Below are 19,440 nucleotides of genomic sequence, written 5' to 3' on the forward strand. Positions count from 1 at the left end.
CTAGACGACACACGAGCTGGGCGGCGAATTCGACGGCCCTCGCCCGCCTCACAGCAGCGCAGCAGCTGCGCTCGTCGGCCATGGCGCAGCAGCCTGCTTGTCCGGTGGCGGCGACGACGACTCGACTGCACTGTCCGAGTGCTGCTGGAGCCGGAGGAAGGAGGGAAGGGAATGAGTGGGTGACACATGGGCCCCACATGTCACTGAGATGCAGACCAACGTCTTACGTGGCGGTCAATGCCAGCATGGCATGGTCAAACCCGTTCCCCGCCGGACAAAACAGCCTCTTCCGCGTCCAGATGCTAAAAGTGAACGGTTTTGATAGTTAGGGTATCAACACTAGACGGTTTTATAGTTGGGGTTTAAAATCAGACGAATACAATAGTTGAAGGTCCAAAAATGGACTTAATCCTTATCCAAAACTTTCTTTTTTAACCGAGGAATCTCTCTTTTTCTTCCTAAAGCCACCCATCTGCTCCCTTCATTCACATTCTGAGTCTCATCCCAGGCTGCAGGCTGGGACAGTCCATCTGCCGTGTGCATCCATCTGCCGGACAGTCCAGCACTCCAGCTGCTGTGCTCAACACTTCTACTAATAACAACTTCTAAATATTAGCAAATTTGCAGTTTTATTTTCAGTGCCACTGAATGTTTAATTTCGCAGCCTGCAATTTAAGATAAGAATAGAAAGGTGTGGATGAAAAATACTGGATGAATAGCTTGATAACTGCCTAACTGATAAAGGGCAACTGGAATTATGCATGCTGACAGCGGGGCATTTATTCACACAAAATGCCCTGCATCAACAGGATTACTATGGATGAACTAAGCCTGCGAACCAGTGCATGGAATGGAACCCCTATGTACACAGACACAGACACAGGCACAGGCACAAGGCAACATTCATCTTTGCAAGTAGGTAAGGCATCAAGCATCATCCAGACAGCCACAGGCCACAACTTTGTAGAAAGCAGAGATAGGATAAAAGTACGGTAGCTATGTCTGATAACTCACAAAATGCTGTTCGAGCTTTATTCACGATAGTTCAGTTCAGACTAAGAGACACAGGGGAAAAAAAGGAGTTACACTAGGGAATCGGTTACACTAGGCAACAAACAAACAAATGTACACTATATATACTTTCTAGGGAACCGAATTGCAGTGACGAATCTAGCCGAAAAACATCATTAGAGTCATCGGGGTCAACTTCATTGCATCATATAAATTTTCTTAAGCTTAAATAGTAATTTACTAAAGGATTTACAAATTTCGTCCCCGACAAAACCCTGCTGGATTCGCCCCCGACGAATTGGATGCATTGGTGCGATGATGCTGGAGAAGATTAGAAGGCATATAAATAACACTTATGATTTTACAGTATTCCACTGTGGCAGAACATGGTGACAAATGAAGATCTTGTAGAAGTACAACGCCGGGAGTCGGAACAGCCATCCTAATTAGGCATCAGAGAAGGTTAGCAGTGATTTCTAATCTTCTACTAATACAACAATCTAGGAAATCAGTTATACTACTAGGCAACAAAAACCAATGTACAACACATACATGGCTAGCTTGCTAGCACATGGCAAATTCTTCGGCGAGAGTTTATACCCACGGCCGGTACCGATGTTCTGCATCTCATGAAGATAAAAGTGTGATGTGCTGTTGTGCATAGCAATATCATAGGACATATTAGCAGTGTGCCAGGCTGCCAGCATCAGAACAATGTCTGCATGCCACACACCGCAGAAAGCTGTGGTAAAGCTAGTGAGTGAGCAGCAGTGGCAGTCGCTCGCGATGATCGAACATGAGTGTTATTACAGTGACAGCACAATGGCGACAGAGGATCCAGTTCCATCCGGCCTAGTATAAATAGGCACCCGTGTGCAGGCTCTTGCTGACAGATCATCGGTCGACCAACCAAGCAGTTCAGTGAACCGTAGACGTGACGATGGATAGCTCCTCAGAAGCTCATGGGTGAGTTGCTGCTGCTCTTTGAGTTTGAGGTCACAATTATATGTATGGCCGTGTTTAGTTGGAAGCCGATTCGGCGCCGCCGGATTTGGTGGTACTGTTTATGCACTGTAGCGTTTTGTTTTTATTTGGTAATAATTGTCCAATCGTTAACTAATTAGGTTCAAAACGTTCGTCTCGTAGAGTACAACCAAACTGTGCAATTAGTTTTTGATTTCGTCAACATTTAGTACTCCATGCATGTATCGCAAGTTTGATGTGACGGAGAATCTTCTTTTTGCATAGTGCCAAATTCTGGAAAATGGGGGAACTAAACATGGCCTATGTTTTATGCCTCAACATACATTCCTTTGAGGTAAATGCTACCATGCTTGGGACAACTGGATTTTATGAACTACTTCTATCACAAAAATATATGCCCATCTGTGTTTGTTCGAAGTCATTTTTTTGTTTCACTACCAATGTCTATAGTTTTTCACTCTTCCTGCACTCCAGGTGCCTGAAAAGTGCTGAGATTTCAGGTGACGGGAATTTCAGATTGGGGAAGGTTCTCCTAGATGATGAGGGTATTTCTATACTTGGCATTTCTTGCAACCATCGAAAAACCATTAAACTAGACACAGGCACTTCTGGGCTTGATTTTTTATTGACGGCCTCTCTAATAACAACTCCCCTAGACAGGTAGCAATAGGCCAAGGGCGTAGAAAGTTACCGTTGATTTCCCATCAAACGTTTCGCGTTGGTCGCCTGAGACGAGGCCAAATTTCAGGCACCTAACTAATAGCATGTCCCATAGTTTTTTATAGGTTGACAGCATAAAGTTGGCATTACTAGAACCATTGTGAACATTATCTTTATAATTCATAGTAACTCTTTTCATTTAAGATAACTCTTTGTAGTTATTGCTACTTTGCTAGTTAAAGTTTCTTTTCGAACGACCGGCAGGAGTTTTGTGTGGCACGTTTGATAGAGAAGAAAAGTGAGTTTAAGCTTGAAATAGAAGTTCGAAAAGAAGGGGAAAAAGCGTGAAGTCATATATAGAGCTCTACTAGAGGACCACTCTCTCGGAGATGATCTCTGAGAGCTTTTTTTCCCACTGCACGCCACGAAATGGACACAGATTGAAAGGAAAACCTGACATTTTTTTTAACGAACGGGGCATGAGAGTGTGTCTATTTCATTGATATAGGAGAAAACAGACAATTTGTTTTAATGGGAAAGAAAACAAACTATGAAGATTACTCTCTCAACACTAAAATCACAAGAATTTTTGCTCCTACCGCTATCCATGATCCTGGTTCGGCTTTGATCTGTGCAAAAAGAGATAGAGGGCTTGTTTCACGTTTCCCGAAGATTTTTGTGTTTGGTTCCTTCCAAATCTCTCAAATGATAAGAAATCTCTCAAATGATAAGGGCAATACTCCTAACCGCCTTGCAAGGGACATCTGCTATGGTACGGTGGTGATTTTAGTCCACCACTCAAAGTCACTTTCGGTCGGCGGCCATTCCTCCGGTTGAAGGCCTGGTTGTGAAATCTATTCCGCCGTGTAGCTCCACCCAAATGGCAAGGCATTTTTTAAGTTTGAACAAAATCTAACTGAACTCATATTTATGATCAGCACTATGAACATATGCTGGGAATCCTGTATAAAAAGAAAAGTAAAACTATGCTGAATTGCTGATGCAAGCAACTAAGCAAACACAGACACGACAAGTCCCTCGAGAAGTAACGCATTCCTGTGATTTGTTTTTTTGGCAGGCGTCACAAGTGCGCGGCATGCTTCCGGCAGTTCAACAAGATGGAGCACCTGGTGGAGCACATGCGGGCGGCGCGGCACTCGGCGCACGAGCCCCGCTGCGACATCTGCCGCAAGCACTGCCGCTCCTTCGAGGCGCTCAGGGACCACCTCGGCGTCGGCGGCTCCACGCTGCCCAAGGCCGCCAACTGCGCCGACGCCTTCGCCGCGCGCGGCTGCGACGTCTGCCACCGCGTCCTCGCCAGCGCCGCCGCGCTCAGAGCCCACCGCGCGGCGTGCCGGCTCTCGCGCACCCCACCGCCGACGATGTCGAGGGCGCTGCAGCATCACCAGCTTCCGGCGACGCAGCCGCAAGGAGTAAGAGGCGCGCTCGCGCTGGGCTGCAAGATGGTCGGCGCCGGGAGCGACGGCACCCTGGACGTCTGCGCGCGGGTGTGCGTCATCGACGAGCAGGAGAAAATCCTGTTCGAGGACTTCGTGAAGCCGCTCCTCCCGGTGACGCAGTACCGGTACGAGACGACGGGGATCCGGCCGGAGCACCTCCGCGACGGCGTGAGCACGACGGTGAAGAACGCGCAGCGACGGGTGGAGGAGCTGCTGCTCAACGGCGAGCAACCCTGGAAGGTGCGCACCAGCCGGGGCAGGGCGAGGCTGCTGGTCGGCCACGGCCTGGACCACGACCTCGACGCGCTGGGCATGGACTACCCGGCCTACCTCAAGCGCGACACGGCCACGTACCCGCCGCTGATGAAGACGAGCAAGCTCAGCAACTCGCTCAGGTTCCTCACGCTCAAGTACCTCGGCTACGAGATCCAGACGGGGCACCAGCACCCCTTCGAGGACTGCGTCGCCGCCATGCGCCTCTACCGCAGGATGCGCGGGCAGCAGCACCCCCGGGGCGGCGGGGACGCCGACGCACCGGCGGCGACCGCGGACCAGGCGTTCCCGGCGTGGAGGCAGCGGGAGCTGGAGCGCATGACGCCTGAGGAGCTCCTCCGCCTCTCCACGCCGGACTATCGCTGCTGGTGCCTCGATGCGTAGCTTAGCTGGTCGGCTGGACTTGGACGTCTCCGGCAGAGCTCAAGCGTATCGTGATCGCGCCCCATGACCATGACGTGGTCGTGTATATGATTCTGTGTTGGAGTTGTTCCAAATTCACTCTAGCATATAGGCCGGGTTTCTGACGGAGCGAAGCAGAGGCCCGTCGTCGGAGGCTTGGGTCGGAGCGTAGCGGAGTCTGAAGCCGGTCCATCAGGTCTCGCCCCTGTGCTCGGGGGGTGTGGGGGGGCAGAGCCCCCGCGGTACGGTACGGTATATACATCTTTGCTAGGGGTTCGTGGAGATTTGATTCTCTTGTAAGCCGCCATAGGCGTGTAACTCAAAACTCTTGAGATAGTGAGATTGTTGCTGGCTGGTGCCCGTGGTTTTTCCCCTTCACATCGGAGGGGTTTTCCACGTTAAATCGTGTGTCTCCTCTGTGGCTTGATTCTTTACTTCATATTCCTATACGTCGTTCATAACAAGTGGTACCGGAGCTTTGGTTGCTGTTAGGGTTCATAACGACGTCGATGAAATTCGATCTTCCGCTGCTGAACTACGACACGCGGTTCTCGCTATGGCAAGTCAAGATGCAGGGGATTCTGGCGCAGACTCATAACTATAATGAGGCGCTGGATAGTTTCGGAAAGAGGAAGGCCGAGTGGACTCCAGAAGAGATCCGCAAGGATCAGAAGGCGCTCGCCCTAATTCAGTTGCATCTTCATAATGATATTTTGCAGGAGTGTCTGAAAGAGAAAACTGCTGCAGAACTATGGCAGAAACTGGAATCGATCTGTATGTCCAAGGATCTAACCAGTAAGATGCAGATGAAGATGAAGCTGTTCACCCTGAAGATGAAGGAGGAGGATTCAGTGATGAGCCACATCGCTGAATTCAAGAAGATCGTCGCCGACCTAGTGTCGATGGAGGTGAAGTATGATGATGAGGACTTAGGTCTTTTACTGCTATGTTCTTTGCCAAATTCGTATGCAAATTTTCGTGACACCATACTTTTGAGCCGTGATGAACTAACCCTCAAGGAAGTTTATGAGGCTCTCCAGTCTAGGGAGAAGATGAGAGGCATGGTGCAGAATGACGGGACATCGTCCTCCAAGGGCGATGCTTTGCATGTGAGAGGCAGAACTGAAAACAGATCCTCCAATGATGGCAATGATGGTAGAAAGAACTACGAAAGGAGAGGCCGTTCAAAGTCCAAGCCGCATGGTAATAAAAAGTTCTATGTTTATTGCAAGCTGACAAATCATAATGTTGAGGATTGCAGAAAAGTATAGAATAAGAAGAAGAGGAAACAAAAGTCGGCTGGTAAGGTCTCTGTTGCTGCTGCTGCATCTGATGATGATTCTGGAGATTGTCTGGTAGTATTTGCTGGTTGTGTTGCTGGTCATAATGAATGGATTCTCGATTTCGCATGTTCATTTCATATTTGCACTAATAGAAATTGGTTTAGCTCGTATAAGCCTGTGTAGAAAGGGAATGTTGTGCGGATGGGAGATGATAACCCGTGTAACATTGTGGGGATTGGATCAGTTTAGATCAAAACTGATGATGGCATGACACGCACGTTGAAAAACGTCAGGTATATACCAGGGATGTCCAGAAATCTTATCTCATTGAGCACGCTTGATGCAGAAGATTACAAATATTCTGGTTCAGATGGCGTTTTGAAGGTATCAAAAGGTTCTCTTGTTTGCTTGAAGGTGATCTTAATTCTGCAAAGTTATATGTCCTTAGAGGGTGTACTTTACCTGGTTCTGATTCCGCTGTTGCTGCTGTTACTAATGATGAACCTAGTAAAACTAACCTTTGGCATATGCGTTTGGGACATATGAGTCACCATGGTATGGCAGAATTGATGAAGAGAAACCTGCTGGATGGCTGCACTTTGAGTAAAATAAAGTTTTGTGAGCATTGTATTTTCGAGAAGCATAAAAGGGTACATTTCAACACTTCTGTTCACACCACTAAAGGTACTCTTAATTATGTTCATGCTGATTTATGGGGTCCTTCCCATAAGTCCTCACTTGGTGGTGCTCGTTACATGCTTATAATTATTGATGATTACTCTAAAAGGGTTTGGTCTTATTTTCTGAAACAGAAAGATGATACTTTTGCTGCTTTTAAGGACTGGAAAGTAATAATAGAAAGGCAAACTGAAAGGAAGGTAAAATTGCTTCGTACTGATAATGGTGGAGAATTTTGTTCGTGTGAATTTAATGATTATTACAGATCGGAAGGCATTGTTAGGCATCACACCATACCCCATACTCCACAACAGAATGGTGTGGCCGAACGCATGAACAGAACCATCATGTCCAAGGCCCGTTGCATGCTGTCTAATGCCAGGATGAGCAAGCATTTTTAGGCTGAAGCTGCTAATACTGCCTGTTACTTGATAAACAGGTCACATTCTATTCCACTAAATAAAAGAACTCCCATTGAGGTATGGTCTGGTACGCCTGCTGATTATTCACAGTTGAAAGTTTTTGGATGCACTGCTTATGCTCATGTTGATAATGAAAAATTAGAGCCTAGAGCTGTTAAGTGTCTTTTCCTTGATTATAGTTCGGGAGTCAAAGGCTATAAATTGTGGAATCCTGAAACAGGAAAGACTTTTATGAGCAGGAGTGTTGTTTTCAATGAATCTGTGATGTTTACTGATAGTTTGTCCTCAGATCATGTTCCAGAAAAAGAGCTATAGCGTATGCGCATGCAGGTGGAGCATGTTGATGATGATACAGGTGTGCAGGTGGAGCCTGTTGATGAGCATGGTGACCATGATAATGATGTTGCTGAGGATGATGCTCATGATGATGTTCAGCAAACTCCTCCTATTTTGCAGTTAGAGGAGGATTTACCTATTGCTCAACGCAAGTCAAAAAGGACAATTGCACCTCCTAAGCGTCTTATTGAAGAGTGTAATTTGTCTTACTATGCTTTGAGTTGTGCTGAACAGGTGGAGAATGTTCATGAGCCAGCAACCAATAAAGAAGCTATTCGTTGTGGTGATACTGAGAATTGGATTTCTGCTATGCATGAGGAGATGTAGTCTCTTGAGAAGAACAGTACATGGGAGATTGTACCTTTGCCTAAGAATAAGAAGACCATCAGCTGCAAATGGATCTTCAAGAGAAAGGAGGGTTTATCTCCAAGCGAGCCTCCAAAGTATAAGGCAAGGTTAGTTGCTAAAGGCTACAATCAAATTCTGGGTGTTGACTATAATGATGTGTTCTCTCCAGTGGTAAAACACAGTTCAATTCATACTTTCCTTAGTATTGTTGCTTCACATGATCTTGAGCTTGAGCAGTTAGATGTGAAGACTGCGTTTTTGCATGGAGAGCTTGAGGAGGACATATATATGGACCAACCAGAAGGGTTTATAGTGCCTGGCAAGGAAAAATATGTATGCAAGTTGAAGAGATCCTTGTATGGTTTGAAACAGTCCCCTCGTCAGTGGAACAAGAGGTTTAATTCATTTATGTTAGCACACAGTTTTAAAAGATCTAAGTATGATAGCTGTGTTTACATCAAGCATGTTAATGGATCACCTATATATTTGCTGTTATATGTTGATGATATGCTGATTGCTGCCAAGAGTAAGATTGAAATCACTAAGTTAAAGAAGCTATTAAGTAGTGGTTTTGATATGAAAGATCTTGGTAGTGCTAAGAAAATTCTTGGTATGAAAATTAGTAGAGACAGAAAATCTGATTTGCTATTTCTTAGTCAACAAAATTATATCAAGAAAGTTCTTCAGCGTTTCAACATGCAAAATGCTAAGGCTGTTAGTACCCCTATTGCACCTCACTTTAAGTTGTCAGCTGCTCAGTGTCCTAGTACAGATGCAGAGATTAAATACATGTCAAGGGTTTCTTATTCTAGTGCTGTGGGGTCTTTGATGTATGCCATGGTTTGCTCTCATCCAGATTTGTCATATGCTATGAGTCTTGTTAGTAGATATATGTCTAATCCTGGCAAAGAACATTGGAGGGCAGTTCAGTAGATTTTCAGGTACCTCAGAGGCACAGCAGATTCTTGTTTAAAGTTTGGAAGAACTGATAAGGGTCTTATTGGCTATGTGGATTCTGATTATGCTGCTGATCTGGACAGGCGAAGATCACTTACAGGTTATGTGTTTACTGTTGACAGTTGTGCTGTGAGTTGAAAGGCTACTTTACAGTCAGTTGTTGCTTTGTCTACTACTGAAGCAGAATATATGGCTATTTGTGAAGCGTGCAAAGAATTAATTTGGCTGAAAGGTTTGTACGCTGAGCTTTGTGGAGTTGAATCTTGCATAAGTTTGCACTGTGACAGTCAAAGTGCAATTTACCTCACTAAAGATTAGATGTTCCATGAGAGAACTAAGCACATAGATATCAAGTATCATTTTGTGTGTGATGTGATTGAAGAAGGTAAGCTGAAGATATGCAAGATTAGTACTCATGATAATCCTGCTGATATGATGACAAAGCCTGTTCCTGTTGCTAAGTTTGAGTTGTGCTCAAACTTAGTTGGTTTAATTGGATAGTCCAAGAGACTATTGTTGGCACCGGTGGTTTTCTATCTTTGTTATATTCAGGATGAAGGGTTGATTTATGATACAAGATGAATTTGTCTCAAGGTGGAGTTTGTTGGAGTTGTTCCAAATTCACTCCAGGATATAGGTCGGGCTTCTGACGGAGCGAAGCGGAGGCCCGTCGCCGGAGGCTTAGTCCGGAGCGTAGCGGAGTCTGAAGCCGGCCCATCAGGTCTCGCCCCTGTGCTCGGGGGGTGCGGGGGGCGGACCCCCGCGGTACGGTACGGTATATACACCCTTGCTAGGGTTTCGTGGAGACTTGATTCTCTTGTAAGCCGCCATAGGCGTGTAACCCAAAACTCTTGAGATAGTGAGATTGTTGCTGGCTGGTGCCCGTGGTTTTTTCCCTTCACATCGGAGGGGTTTTCTACGTTAAATCGTGTGTCTCCTCTGTGACTTGATTTTTTACTTCATATTCCTATACGTCGTTCGTAACATTCTGCACCGTTCAGCCATTCGTCAGCTCCGGCTCAAACGAATTTCTGTAGTATCTATCTATAGCTACTGCAAAAGTACAATCCACCCGTATGATTGAGGGAGAGGGACAGAGAATGGACCTGTGGATCCGTTCGATATAAACGCGTGTAAGAGTATATATGATACGCCATAATTGCATCTAGGAGTGTCAGTTGAAGTCAGTAAGAAGAGCTTCTCATCATGTTTGAGCACCTATCATTGCCAGAGCGGTTCGTGCTAATTCTTACGTAGTGACAGATTGAGTCTCATTGCAGGGCCTCACACTTTGACAATGCCAGAGCGGATGGACCCAACGATGCATGGTTTGATTGCCTACGGGAATTTTACATGAATAGGTTTTATTTTCAGAGCATCTCCGAGAGCTTTTGTAAATATTATTTAGAGAGTCATTTATATAAAAATCAATTTCTATATCTTTTAACTCTTCAATAATTTTTTAATATCTTATGCACGGAGTCATTCTCCTCTTCTATTTTTGTCTGGCGAAAAATCGGAAACAGAAGATAGCTATATTTGGATAACCATTTAGAAAAGCTTGTTGGAGGATAGTTGTCGGATACGGTGAGAAGGGGTACCCTAAGCAAGAACCAAAAAACGGCTACTATCAAGAGCCAATTCTCCGACTCGCCCGAGGCCCCCTCACCGCTGGCCTCGAGCGACCCCCCACCCAGGGGCCTCGGCCGGGCCGCCGACTCTCCGTCTCGCGCGAGGCAGGCTCGGCAGCACTCCGCTGCCTCTTCCTTCACCCGCCCCTCTGACAAAACGTCGTGTCACATTAACTCAGCCAACTGCCGCCCCTGACATCGGCCGCATGCTCGGCACAGTACAGCAGAATGGCCAACGGGACAGGAGGCAGGACTGGGCAGAAGTTACCCGCCACTGTGCTAACCACTAAAGCACATAGTTGACGCCCATGCCTCACTGTGCTACCAACTCCTGCTCCGAGAACAACGCAGCGTGGGGAGCCACGTCGGAGATACTGTGGCCTCGGAATCAGCACCCAGGATCAATAATTCCCCCCAAGGCCTCGGCGGTATGCTTCAGGGGCTCGGCAGCCTGAGAATCCATGTCCGCCGAACCCCCCACGATGGCTCGGCCTCGCCATCTGCAGAGCCACAGCTCCCTACGACGTCATCGCACGATGACCAGCACGTCACCCGCCATATCCTGCATCAAGCTGTACTGAGAGCCCCACGACGCACAAGATCAAGTACGACCGGCGCGTCACTTCTACACGACAAGGACGGGGCCACTCCATCAACCATACCACAACAGTGGCCGGCTACAGGGCTCGGACACGCCACCCCCGTTTATAGAGCAGGAGATCTCGGCATCCCGACGCCAACTCCGCTTCGTGCGAGGCACCCCAGAGGAGGCCTCGGCAAGGGGCCTAATCTCCGTCTCGCGCGAGGCCTCATTCTCTGTGTCGCTCGGGGCCGGCTTGTCCGTGGTCCGTCGGCCCCCGCCTCGACAGCACGTCACGTCTCATCAATACTTTCAACCACTCCCGCAATCTCCACCGGACAGCGGCTCAACGTCACAGAATGGCCGATGCAACCCAAGGTCGCATCAACGCCGTACCAGCTAGGACAGGGCGCAGTGGGGGTTACCGACAACTGTGTCCCGGCACTGTGTCCACGATCAACACCTGGGACAGAGCGTGACGGGGGTTACCAGCCACTGTGTCCTAACGCTGCACCCGCGACTCGCCGCCCGCTCAAGGCCTTGGCACTATGCACCGGGGCCTCGGCAATCTCGGGGTTCGTGCCCGCTGAGACCCCCACCGTAGCACGAGCCTCGGCACTAACCAGGCCTCGGCCTCGCGCACAATCTGTCCACCAGGGCTTGCACGTTCGCCGTCACATCCGCTCCGAGACATTCCCGGGGCTCCCACGGCGCACAGGACCTGATGGGACAACCACGCCGCTCCAGTACTCCAAGGACGGATCGCTCCTACGGCCACGCCACCACCAGAACGGGCCATAGGGTTCGGACATGCCACTTCTATTGACACTACGTCGCATAGTGATACATGTACTACCTTCGTTCTCCCTTCAACTATAAAAGGAGAGGACTTGGGCCTCGTAGGAGAGGGGAGGAACACACCGATAGAACGACACACTTCTACGCTACTTGAGAACAACGCCTCAAGCAGCCCGCACCACCCTTGCCGAGACCTGGGGCTTGATCCCTCTCTCACCCAGCCTGTAACCCCCTACTACGAGCACTCCGATGCAAAGAACATAAGATCGATCTCTCAGACTGGACGTAGGGCCTCGATTGCCTGAACCAGTATAAACCTTGTGTCTCTTTGCATTACCATCCGGGATTAGGGACACGCAGCACAAATTCACTCGTCGGTAGAGGGACCCCCGGTTCCAAAACACCGACAGTTGGCGCGCCAGGTAGGGGTCGCTGCGTGTTAGCTTCATCGTCCCAGCAAGACCCGGATGGCAGACCCCATACGACCATTGCGTCTTGGCACCATAGTTTGGTTCGGGAGCCTAGAGTTCATGTCTCTGGGGCATGAGTACGACATGGTGCTCCTCGCCCCTCGAGCCCCACCATCCAACGATGAGGTCATGCCCCGGCAGCCCAGGCGCAGGCGGCGCCCGGGCAGCCACTCTCGCCGCGCTCGCCAGGCACGACGCAATGAATGCCACCCCGACGCTACGCGAACCCGGGGCGGCACGCCACTCCCCGCCGACGTCCTACGACCAGCTGTTGGTATGGGGTCCCTAGCTGGGGACCTGTCTGGCCTGAGCCTGGACAAAGGAAAATCGCCGGTGGCTCACGGCGACGCCTAGTCGTCTAGTTCTACTCCACCACTCCCTGAAGGGTCGACCCCAGCGGGGCAGAATATGGAGACGGCACCGTCCTCATGCCCCTTTGGGTTGTGGGATGCTGCCGCCTCTTATGCCTATGCCTACACTGCCGCTCACGAGCACCCCTCAGAACGCCGCCAGCGCTTCGCTCTCGACCTGAGCACCTACTTCGACTCCTCGGACGAGGACGAGGCATGGCCCGGGGTGGATTTCTCCGAACTCCACAACCCCGGGGCGTTGCGCCAATTCTTGGCCGCAAGCGATTACTGCCTCGGCTATTCCGACTCCGACGACAAAGGGACTTACGATCCATCTCGCGAGTGCTTCCACGTCGGGCTCGGGATGCCAAGGGCGGGCGAAGAAGACGAAGGGACAGGCAACCATCCCCCACCCCAGGCAAGGGCGGGCGATGACACGCCTCCGCGTCTCGTAGCCCCGGCGGCGCGAAACGAGAACCCCGTCCGCGGGGGGCATCGACGCCCAGACCTGGAGCAGCTCCACGAGCTTCAAGCCAAGGTCGAACAAGACCGACTCCTCCTGCAGCAGCTTCGGGACTCTCTCGAGCAGGAGCAGCAAGGGCGTGGTGAGGGCGGAGGAGCCCGAGGGAGGGCCCGCGACGTCCATCACCGCATCAACGACAACGAGGGGGGAGAGCCGCCCCCAATCTTTAATCGGGCTAGCCAGAACGTCGCAGTGGCCGCAATGCTGGTCCGAGCAATGCCCGAGCCCTCCACCACCGAGGGGCGATGGGTCCGCGAAGAGCTCCATGACCTCCTCGAGACCGCTGCGGTACAGCAGGCCGAAAGTTCCGCCTCCCGCCGGCGCGGAGGCACTTCGGAGCAACCCATGGCGCGACCTCACCGGGGCCAAGATGCCTCGGTCCATCCCGAGCCCGCTCGCGTGCCGGCGGCCAATGAGGCCCCCTCGGTGCGCGATCGACCTGGAGACCAGCACGAGGCATAAGGCGACCACGAAGTAGTTGGCAGACGACGGCGCCGCGGCGACGGAGCCGCCCGGGGCTACCACCCACATCGAGGCGGTCGCTACGACAGTGAAGAGGACCGCAGTCCTTCTCCCGAGCCGCCGGGCCCTCGGGTCTTTAGCAGAGCCATTCGCAACGCTCACTTCCCAGCCCGGTTCCGGCAACCTGCCAACCTCACGAAGTATAGCGGCGAGACGAACCCCGAGCTATGGCTGGCTGATTATCGTCTGGCTTGTCAGCTAGGCGGGGCGGAGGATGACCTACTCATCATCCGCAACCTCCCTTTGTTCTTATCAGACTCGGCATGAGCCTGGCTCGAACACCTTCCTCCCGCATAGATCCACGACTGGCGCGACTTGGTGAGGGTCTTCGTCGGGAATTTCCAGGGCACCTATGTGCGCCCGGGGAACTCCTGGGACCTCAAAGGTTGCCGCCAGAAGCCAGACGAATCTCTTCGAGATTTCATCCGGCGCTTCTCCAAGAAATGCACCGAGTTGCCCCACGTCGGTGACTCGGAAATCGTCCAAGCGTTCCTCTCTGGCACCTCCTGCCGGGACCTGGTCCGAGAATTGGGCCGGAACGTACCAACCACAGCGGCCGCACTCCTCGACATCACCACCAACTTCGCCTCGGGCGAAGAAGCGGTTGGGGCCATCTTCCCCAACAACGACGCCAAGGGGAAGCAGAAGGACGAGACCCCCGAGGCCTCGCCCGCCCGCGTCCCCAAGAAAAAGAAGAAGGGTCGCCCAGGGAAGCAGGAGGTCTTCGAGGCCATCCATGTCGCCGCGACAGATCGCAGGAATCCTCGAGGCCCCCGGGGCCTCGGGCTATTTGACGACATGCTGAAAAAGCCCTGCCCTTACCATCAAGGTCCGGTGAAGCATGCCCTCGAGGAGTGCACCATGCTCCGGCGTTACTACGCCAGGCTTGGGCTCCCCAACGACGACGAAGCCAGGAAAAGGGGCGCCGGCGAAAGGGACGGCGATAAAGATGATGGGTTCCCCGAGGTACACAATGCCTTCATGATCTTTGGCGGACCCTCGGCATGCCTCATGGCGCACCAACGAAAGAGGGAACGTCGGGAGGTCTTCTCGGTCAAGGTGGTCACCCCTCGGTACCTCGATTGGTCTCGGGAGGCAATCACCTTTGATCGGGATGACCACCCCGATTATGTTCCAAACCCCGGGCAGTACCCGCTTGTCGTTGACCCGATCGTCGGCAACACCCGGCTCACCAAAGTTCTCATGGACGGAGGCAGCGGCCTCAACATCCTCTACGTCAACACTCTAGAGCTCCTGGAGCTCGACCATTCACGGCTCCGAGGCGGTTCCGCACCCTTCCACGGCGTCGTACCAGGAAAGCGCACACGACCCCTCGGACGCATCGACTTACCCGTCTGCTTCGGCACTCCCTCCAACTACCGCAAGGAGGTCCTCACCTTCGAGGTGGTTGGATTCAAGGGGGCTTACCACACCATCTTGGGGCACCCATGCTACGCCAAGTTCATGGCGGTCCCCAACTACATCTACCTCAAGCTCAAGATGCCAGGCCCCAACGGCATCATCACCGTCGAGTCCACATATGAACATGCATACGACTGCGACGTCGAGTGCATCGAGTACGCCGAGGCCGTCGTGGAGGCCGAGACCCTCATCGCCGATCTCGACTAGCTTGATAACGAGGTTCCCGACACCAAGCGGCGCGCCGGGACCTTCGAGCCCGCGGAGGCCATCAAGCTCGTCCCCGTCGATCCTGCCGACCTCGACGGCCGAGGTCTAAAGATCAGCACCACCCTCAACAGCAAATAGGAGGCCGTGCTCGTCGACTTTCTCCGTGCGAACGTCGACATGTTCGCATGGAGTCCCTCGGACATGCCGGGCATACCAAGGGAGGTCGCCGAGCACGCCTTAGATATCCGGGCAGGCTCTAGGCCGGTAAAGCAGCGCCTGCGCTGATTTGACGAGGAGAAGCGCAGGGCCATTGGCGAAGAAATTAAGAATCTCATGGCAGCCGGGTTCATCAAGGAAGTATTCCATCCAGAGTGGTTGGCTAACCCTGTATTAGTCAGAAAGAAAAATGGCAAGTGGAGGATGTGCGTGGACTACACCGGTCTAAATAAAGCGTGCCCGAAAGTCCCATTCCCACTACCACGAATCGACCAAATCGTCGACTCCAATGCGGGATGCGAAACCCTTTCCTTCCTTGATGCATATTCCGGTTACCACCAAATCAAGATGAAAGAGTCCGACCAGCTCGCGACTTCTTTCATCACTCCATTTGGCATGTACTGCTACATAACCATGCCGTTCGGCCTCAGAAACACGGGGGCTACTTACCAACGGTGCATGACCCAAGTCTTTGGCAAACACATCGGGCGAACCGTCGAGGCCTACGTGGATGACATTGTAGTCAAGTCCAGGAAGGCCGGTGATCTCGTCGGCGACTTGGAGGTTGCCTTCACAAGTCTCAGAGAGAAGGGCATCAAGCTCAACCCTGAGAAGTGTGTCTTCGGGGTTCCCCGAGGCATACTCTTGGGGTTCATAGTCTCGGAACGAGGAATCGAGGCCAACCTGGAGAAGGTCTCGGCCGTGACCAACATGGGCCCGATCCGAGACCTCAAGGGGGTGCAGAGGGTCATGGGATGCCTTGCGGCCCTAAGCCGCTTCATCTCGCGCCTCGGCGAAAGAGGCCTGCCCTTGTACCGCCTCTTGAGAAAGTCCGAGCGCTTTTCTTGGACCACCGAGGCCGAGGAAGCCCTCGCCAGGCTCAAGGCACTGCTCACCAACCCCCCCCCCATCCTGGTTCCGCCCACCGAGGGCGAGCACCTCTTACTCTACGCCTCCGCGACGACCCAAGTGGTCAGCGCAGCCGTAGTAGTCGAAAGGAAGGAAAAGGGACATGCTCTACCCATCCAACGACCTGTTTACTTCATCAGCGAAGTGCTCTCCGAGACTAAGACGTGTTACCCCCACATCCAGAAGCTGGTTTACACCATAGTCTTGGCTCGACGCAAGCTGCGTCACTACTTCGAGTCCCACCCGGTGACTGTGGTGTCGTCTTTTCCTTTGGGAGAGATAATCCAAAACCGGGAGGCCTCGGGTAGAATAGCCAAGTGGGCTATCGAACTCATGGGAGAAACCTTGTCTTTCGCGCCTCAGAAAGCGATCAAATCGCAGGTCCTGTCCGACTTTGTAGCCGAGTGGACCGACACGCAGCTGCCACCCGCTCAGATCCAATCAGAATGCTGGACCATGTACTTCGACGGGTCTCTGATGAAGACTGGGGCTGGCGTGGGCCTGCTCCTGGTCTCGCCCCTCGGGATACACATGCGCTACATGATCCGGCTTCACTTTGCCGCCTCCAACAATGTCGTCGAATACGAGGCCCTCATCAACGGCCTGCAAACTGCCATCGAGCTTGGAGTGCGACGTCTCGACGTACGGGGTGATTCCCAGCTCGTCGTCGATCAGGTCATGAAAGAGTCAAGCTGCCATGACCCCAGAATGAAGGCGTACTGCGCGATGGTACGTCGCCTAGAAAACAAGTTCGACGGTCTCGAACTCAACCACGTTGCACAAAAGTTCAACGAAGCCGCAGATGAACTAGCAAAAATGGCGTCGGCACGAGCCCCGGTCCCCCCGAACGTCTTTGCCAGAGACCTCCACAAGCCATCCGTCAACTACGCCTCGACGACGGAAGAGGGCACATCGGCCGAGCCCAATGCAGGGCTCGAGGCCCCCTCGGCCACCGAGACCCCGCCAGCCGAGCCCGAGGCCATGGCGATTGACGCAGAGCCTCCCAAGGTCGACCAAGGAACGGACTAGCGAGTCCCTTTCCTTGATCGCCTCGTTCGAGGAGAGCTTCCTGTGGACAGAACTGAGGCCCGGTGGCTTGCGCGACGAGCCAAGACTTACGTCCTCTACAACGGCGAGTTGTATAGGCGTAGCCCATCGGGTATTCTCCAACGATGCATCACCACCAAAGCTGGGCACTCCCTACTTTGGGACTTGCACGCAGGAGTCTGCGGGCACCACGCGGCGCCTCGGGCGCTCGTGGGTAACGCCTTCCGACAAGGTTTCTATTGGCCAACGGCGGTGGCCGACGCCACGAAGATAGTACGCTCCTACGAGGGATGCCAGTACTACGCTCGACAGACGCACCTCCCGGCCCAAGCCCTCCAAACCATCCCCATCACATGGCCATTCACTGTGTGGGGGCTGGACATGGTTGGGCCTCTGCAGAAGGCACCCGGGGGCTATACCCATCTGCTGGTAGCCATCGACAAATTCTCCAAATGGATCGAGGCTCGTCCGATCACCTAGATCAAATCCGAGCAAGCGGTGCTGTTCTTTACGGACATCATCCACAGGTTCGGGGTTCCTAACACCATCATCACTGACAATGGGACGCAATTCACCGGTCGCAAGTTCCTAACGTTCTACGATGACCACCACATCCGGGTGGCCTGGTCGGCCGTAGGACACCCAAGGACGAACGGCCAAGTAGAACGTGCCAACGGCATGATCCTACAAGGCCTTAAGCCAAGAATATTCAACCGGTTGAAGAAGTTTGGCAAGAAATGGCTTGACGAACTCCCGTCAGTCGTCTGGAGCCTACGAAACACCCCGAGCCGAGCCACAGGATTCACACCGTTCTTCCTGGTCTATGGAGCCAAGGCCATCCTCCCCACTGACTTAGAGTACGGTTCACCGAGGCTATAGGCGTACAACGAGCAAAGCAACCGCACCGCCCACGAAGACGCCCTCGACCAACTGGAGGAAGCCTGAGATGTCGCGCTACTACACTCAGCCAGGTACCAGCAAGCCCTACGACGCTACCAAGCCCGGCGCATCCAAAGCCGAGACCTGAAAGTGGGCGACCTGGTGCTGAGACTGAGGCAGAGCAACAAGGGCCGCCACAAACTGACCCCACCCTGGGAAGGGTCATACATCGTCGCCCAAGTGCTGAAGCCTGGGACCTACAAGTTAGCCAACGAGAAGGGCGAAATCTTCACCAACGCTTGGAACATAGAACAGCTACGTCGTTTCTACCCTTAAATTTCCAAACGTCGTTTACATTGTTTCTCGAAATGCAATAAAGAAGCGTTCTTAGTTGTTATAATTTTTTGAGAAACCCCCATCAAGGGGAACCTACCCCCTTATAGACAAGTTGACTATATAGAACCTAAGGACAGTACGATCGTCTCAAAGGCGAAAAGGCCGGCCGAGCCATGAGAACGGCCCACGCCTCCGGGCTACGGCAGCTCCCTCACCACCTTTTCACCCAAAGGACAACGTAGGCTCCGAGGAAGTTCTGTACAGAGAGCTTGTCTATCGATAGGGGCTCGACGTCTCAATAGCGCTCTAAGGAAGACTCGGCTCTGCCTCTGCAAAGCCGAGCCTCCCTCGGGGGCTAAAAAGGGGGAACCCCCTAAGTCCCGAACACCGTTTGTTAATGATCTTTCAAAAAATTTCTACGCCAAACTCTCTCGCGCTCTGACGGGACCTTCACAAGAAACCCAAAGACCAAAAGCTTGTCTCAAGGCCAAAGGGCCGGTCGAGTCGTGAGAACGGCCTACGCCTCTGGGCTACGGCAGCTCCCTCACCACCCTTCGCCAAAGGACGGCTTAGGTTCCAAGGGATTTCTTTGCGGGTTCCCAAGATTGAGACAGAGGGCACAGGCTCGGAAGTAGAATAGAAAACGGTTAAAAGACCCACGTACGCAAATACTTTAAAGGCCTCAACGGCCACAAAAACGTCATGATACGGCAACTAACTCAATTTGGTTACATGG

At 52.2% G+C, this 19,440-nt stretch overlaps 1 protein-coding gene across 1 annotated transcript; it reads left to right on the forward strand.

Moving 5' to 3' along the window:
• The first annotated feature begins 1,914 nt into the window (after positions 1–1,914).
• LOC136457932 (uncharacterized) lies at positions 1,915–4,853 on the forward strand. Its single transcript, XM_066457943.1, has 2 exons — positions 1,915–1,977; positions 3,734–4,853. The coding sequence occupies exons 1-2, from the start codon at positions 1,952–1,954 to the stop codon at positions 4,770–4,772; spliced, it is 1,065 nt and encodes a 354-aa protein (XP_066314040.1). The 5' UTR covers positions 1,915–1,951; the 3' UTR covers positions 4,773–4,853.
• The last annotated feature ends 14,587 nt before the right edge of the window (positions 4,854–19,440 follow it).

The sequence above is a fragment of the Miscanthus floridulus genome, chromosome 6, assembly GCF_019320115.1.
Source record: "Miscanthus floridulus cultivar M001 chromosome 6, ASM1932011v1, whole genome shotgun sequence".
In the NCBI taxonomy this organism is placed as follows: Eukaryota; Viridiplantae; Streptophyta; class Magnoliopsida; order Poales; family Poaceae; genus Miscanthus; species Miscanthus floridulus.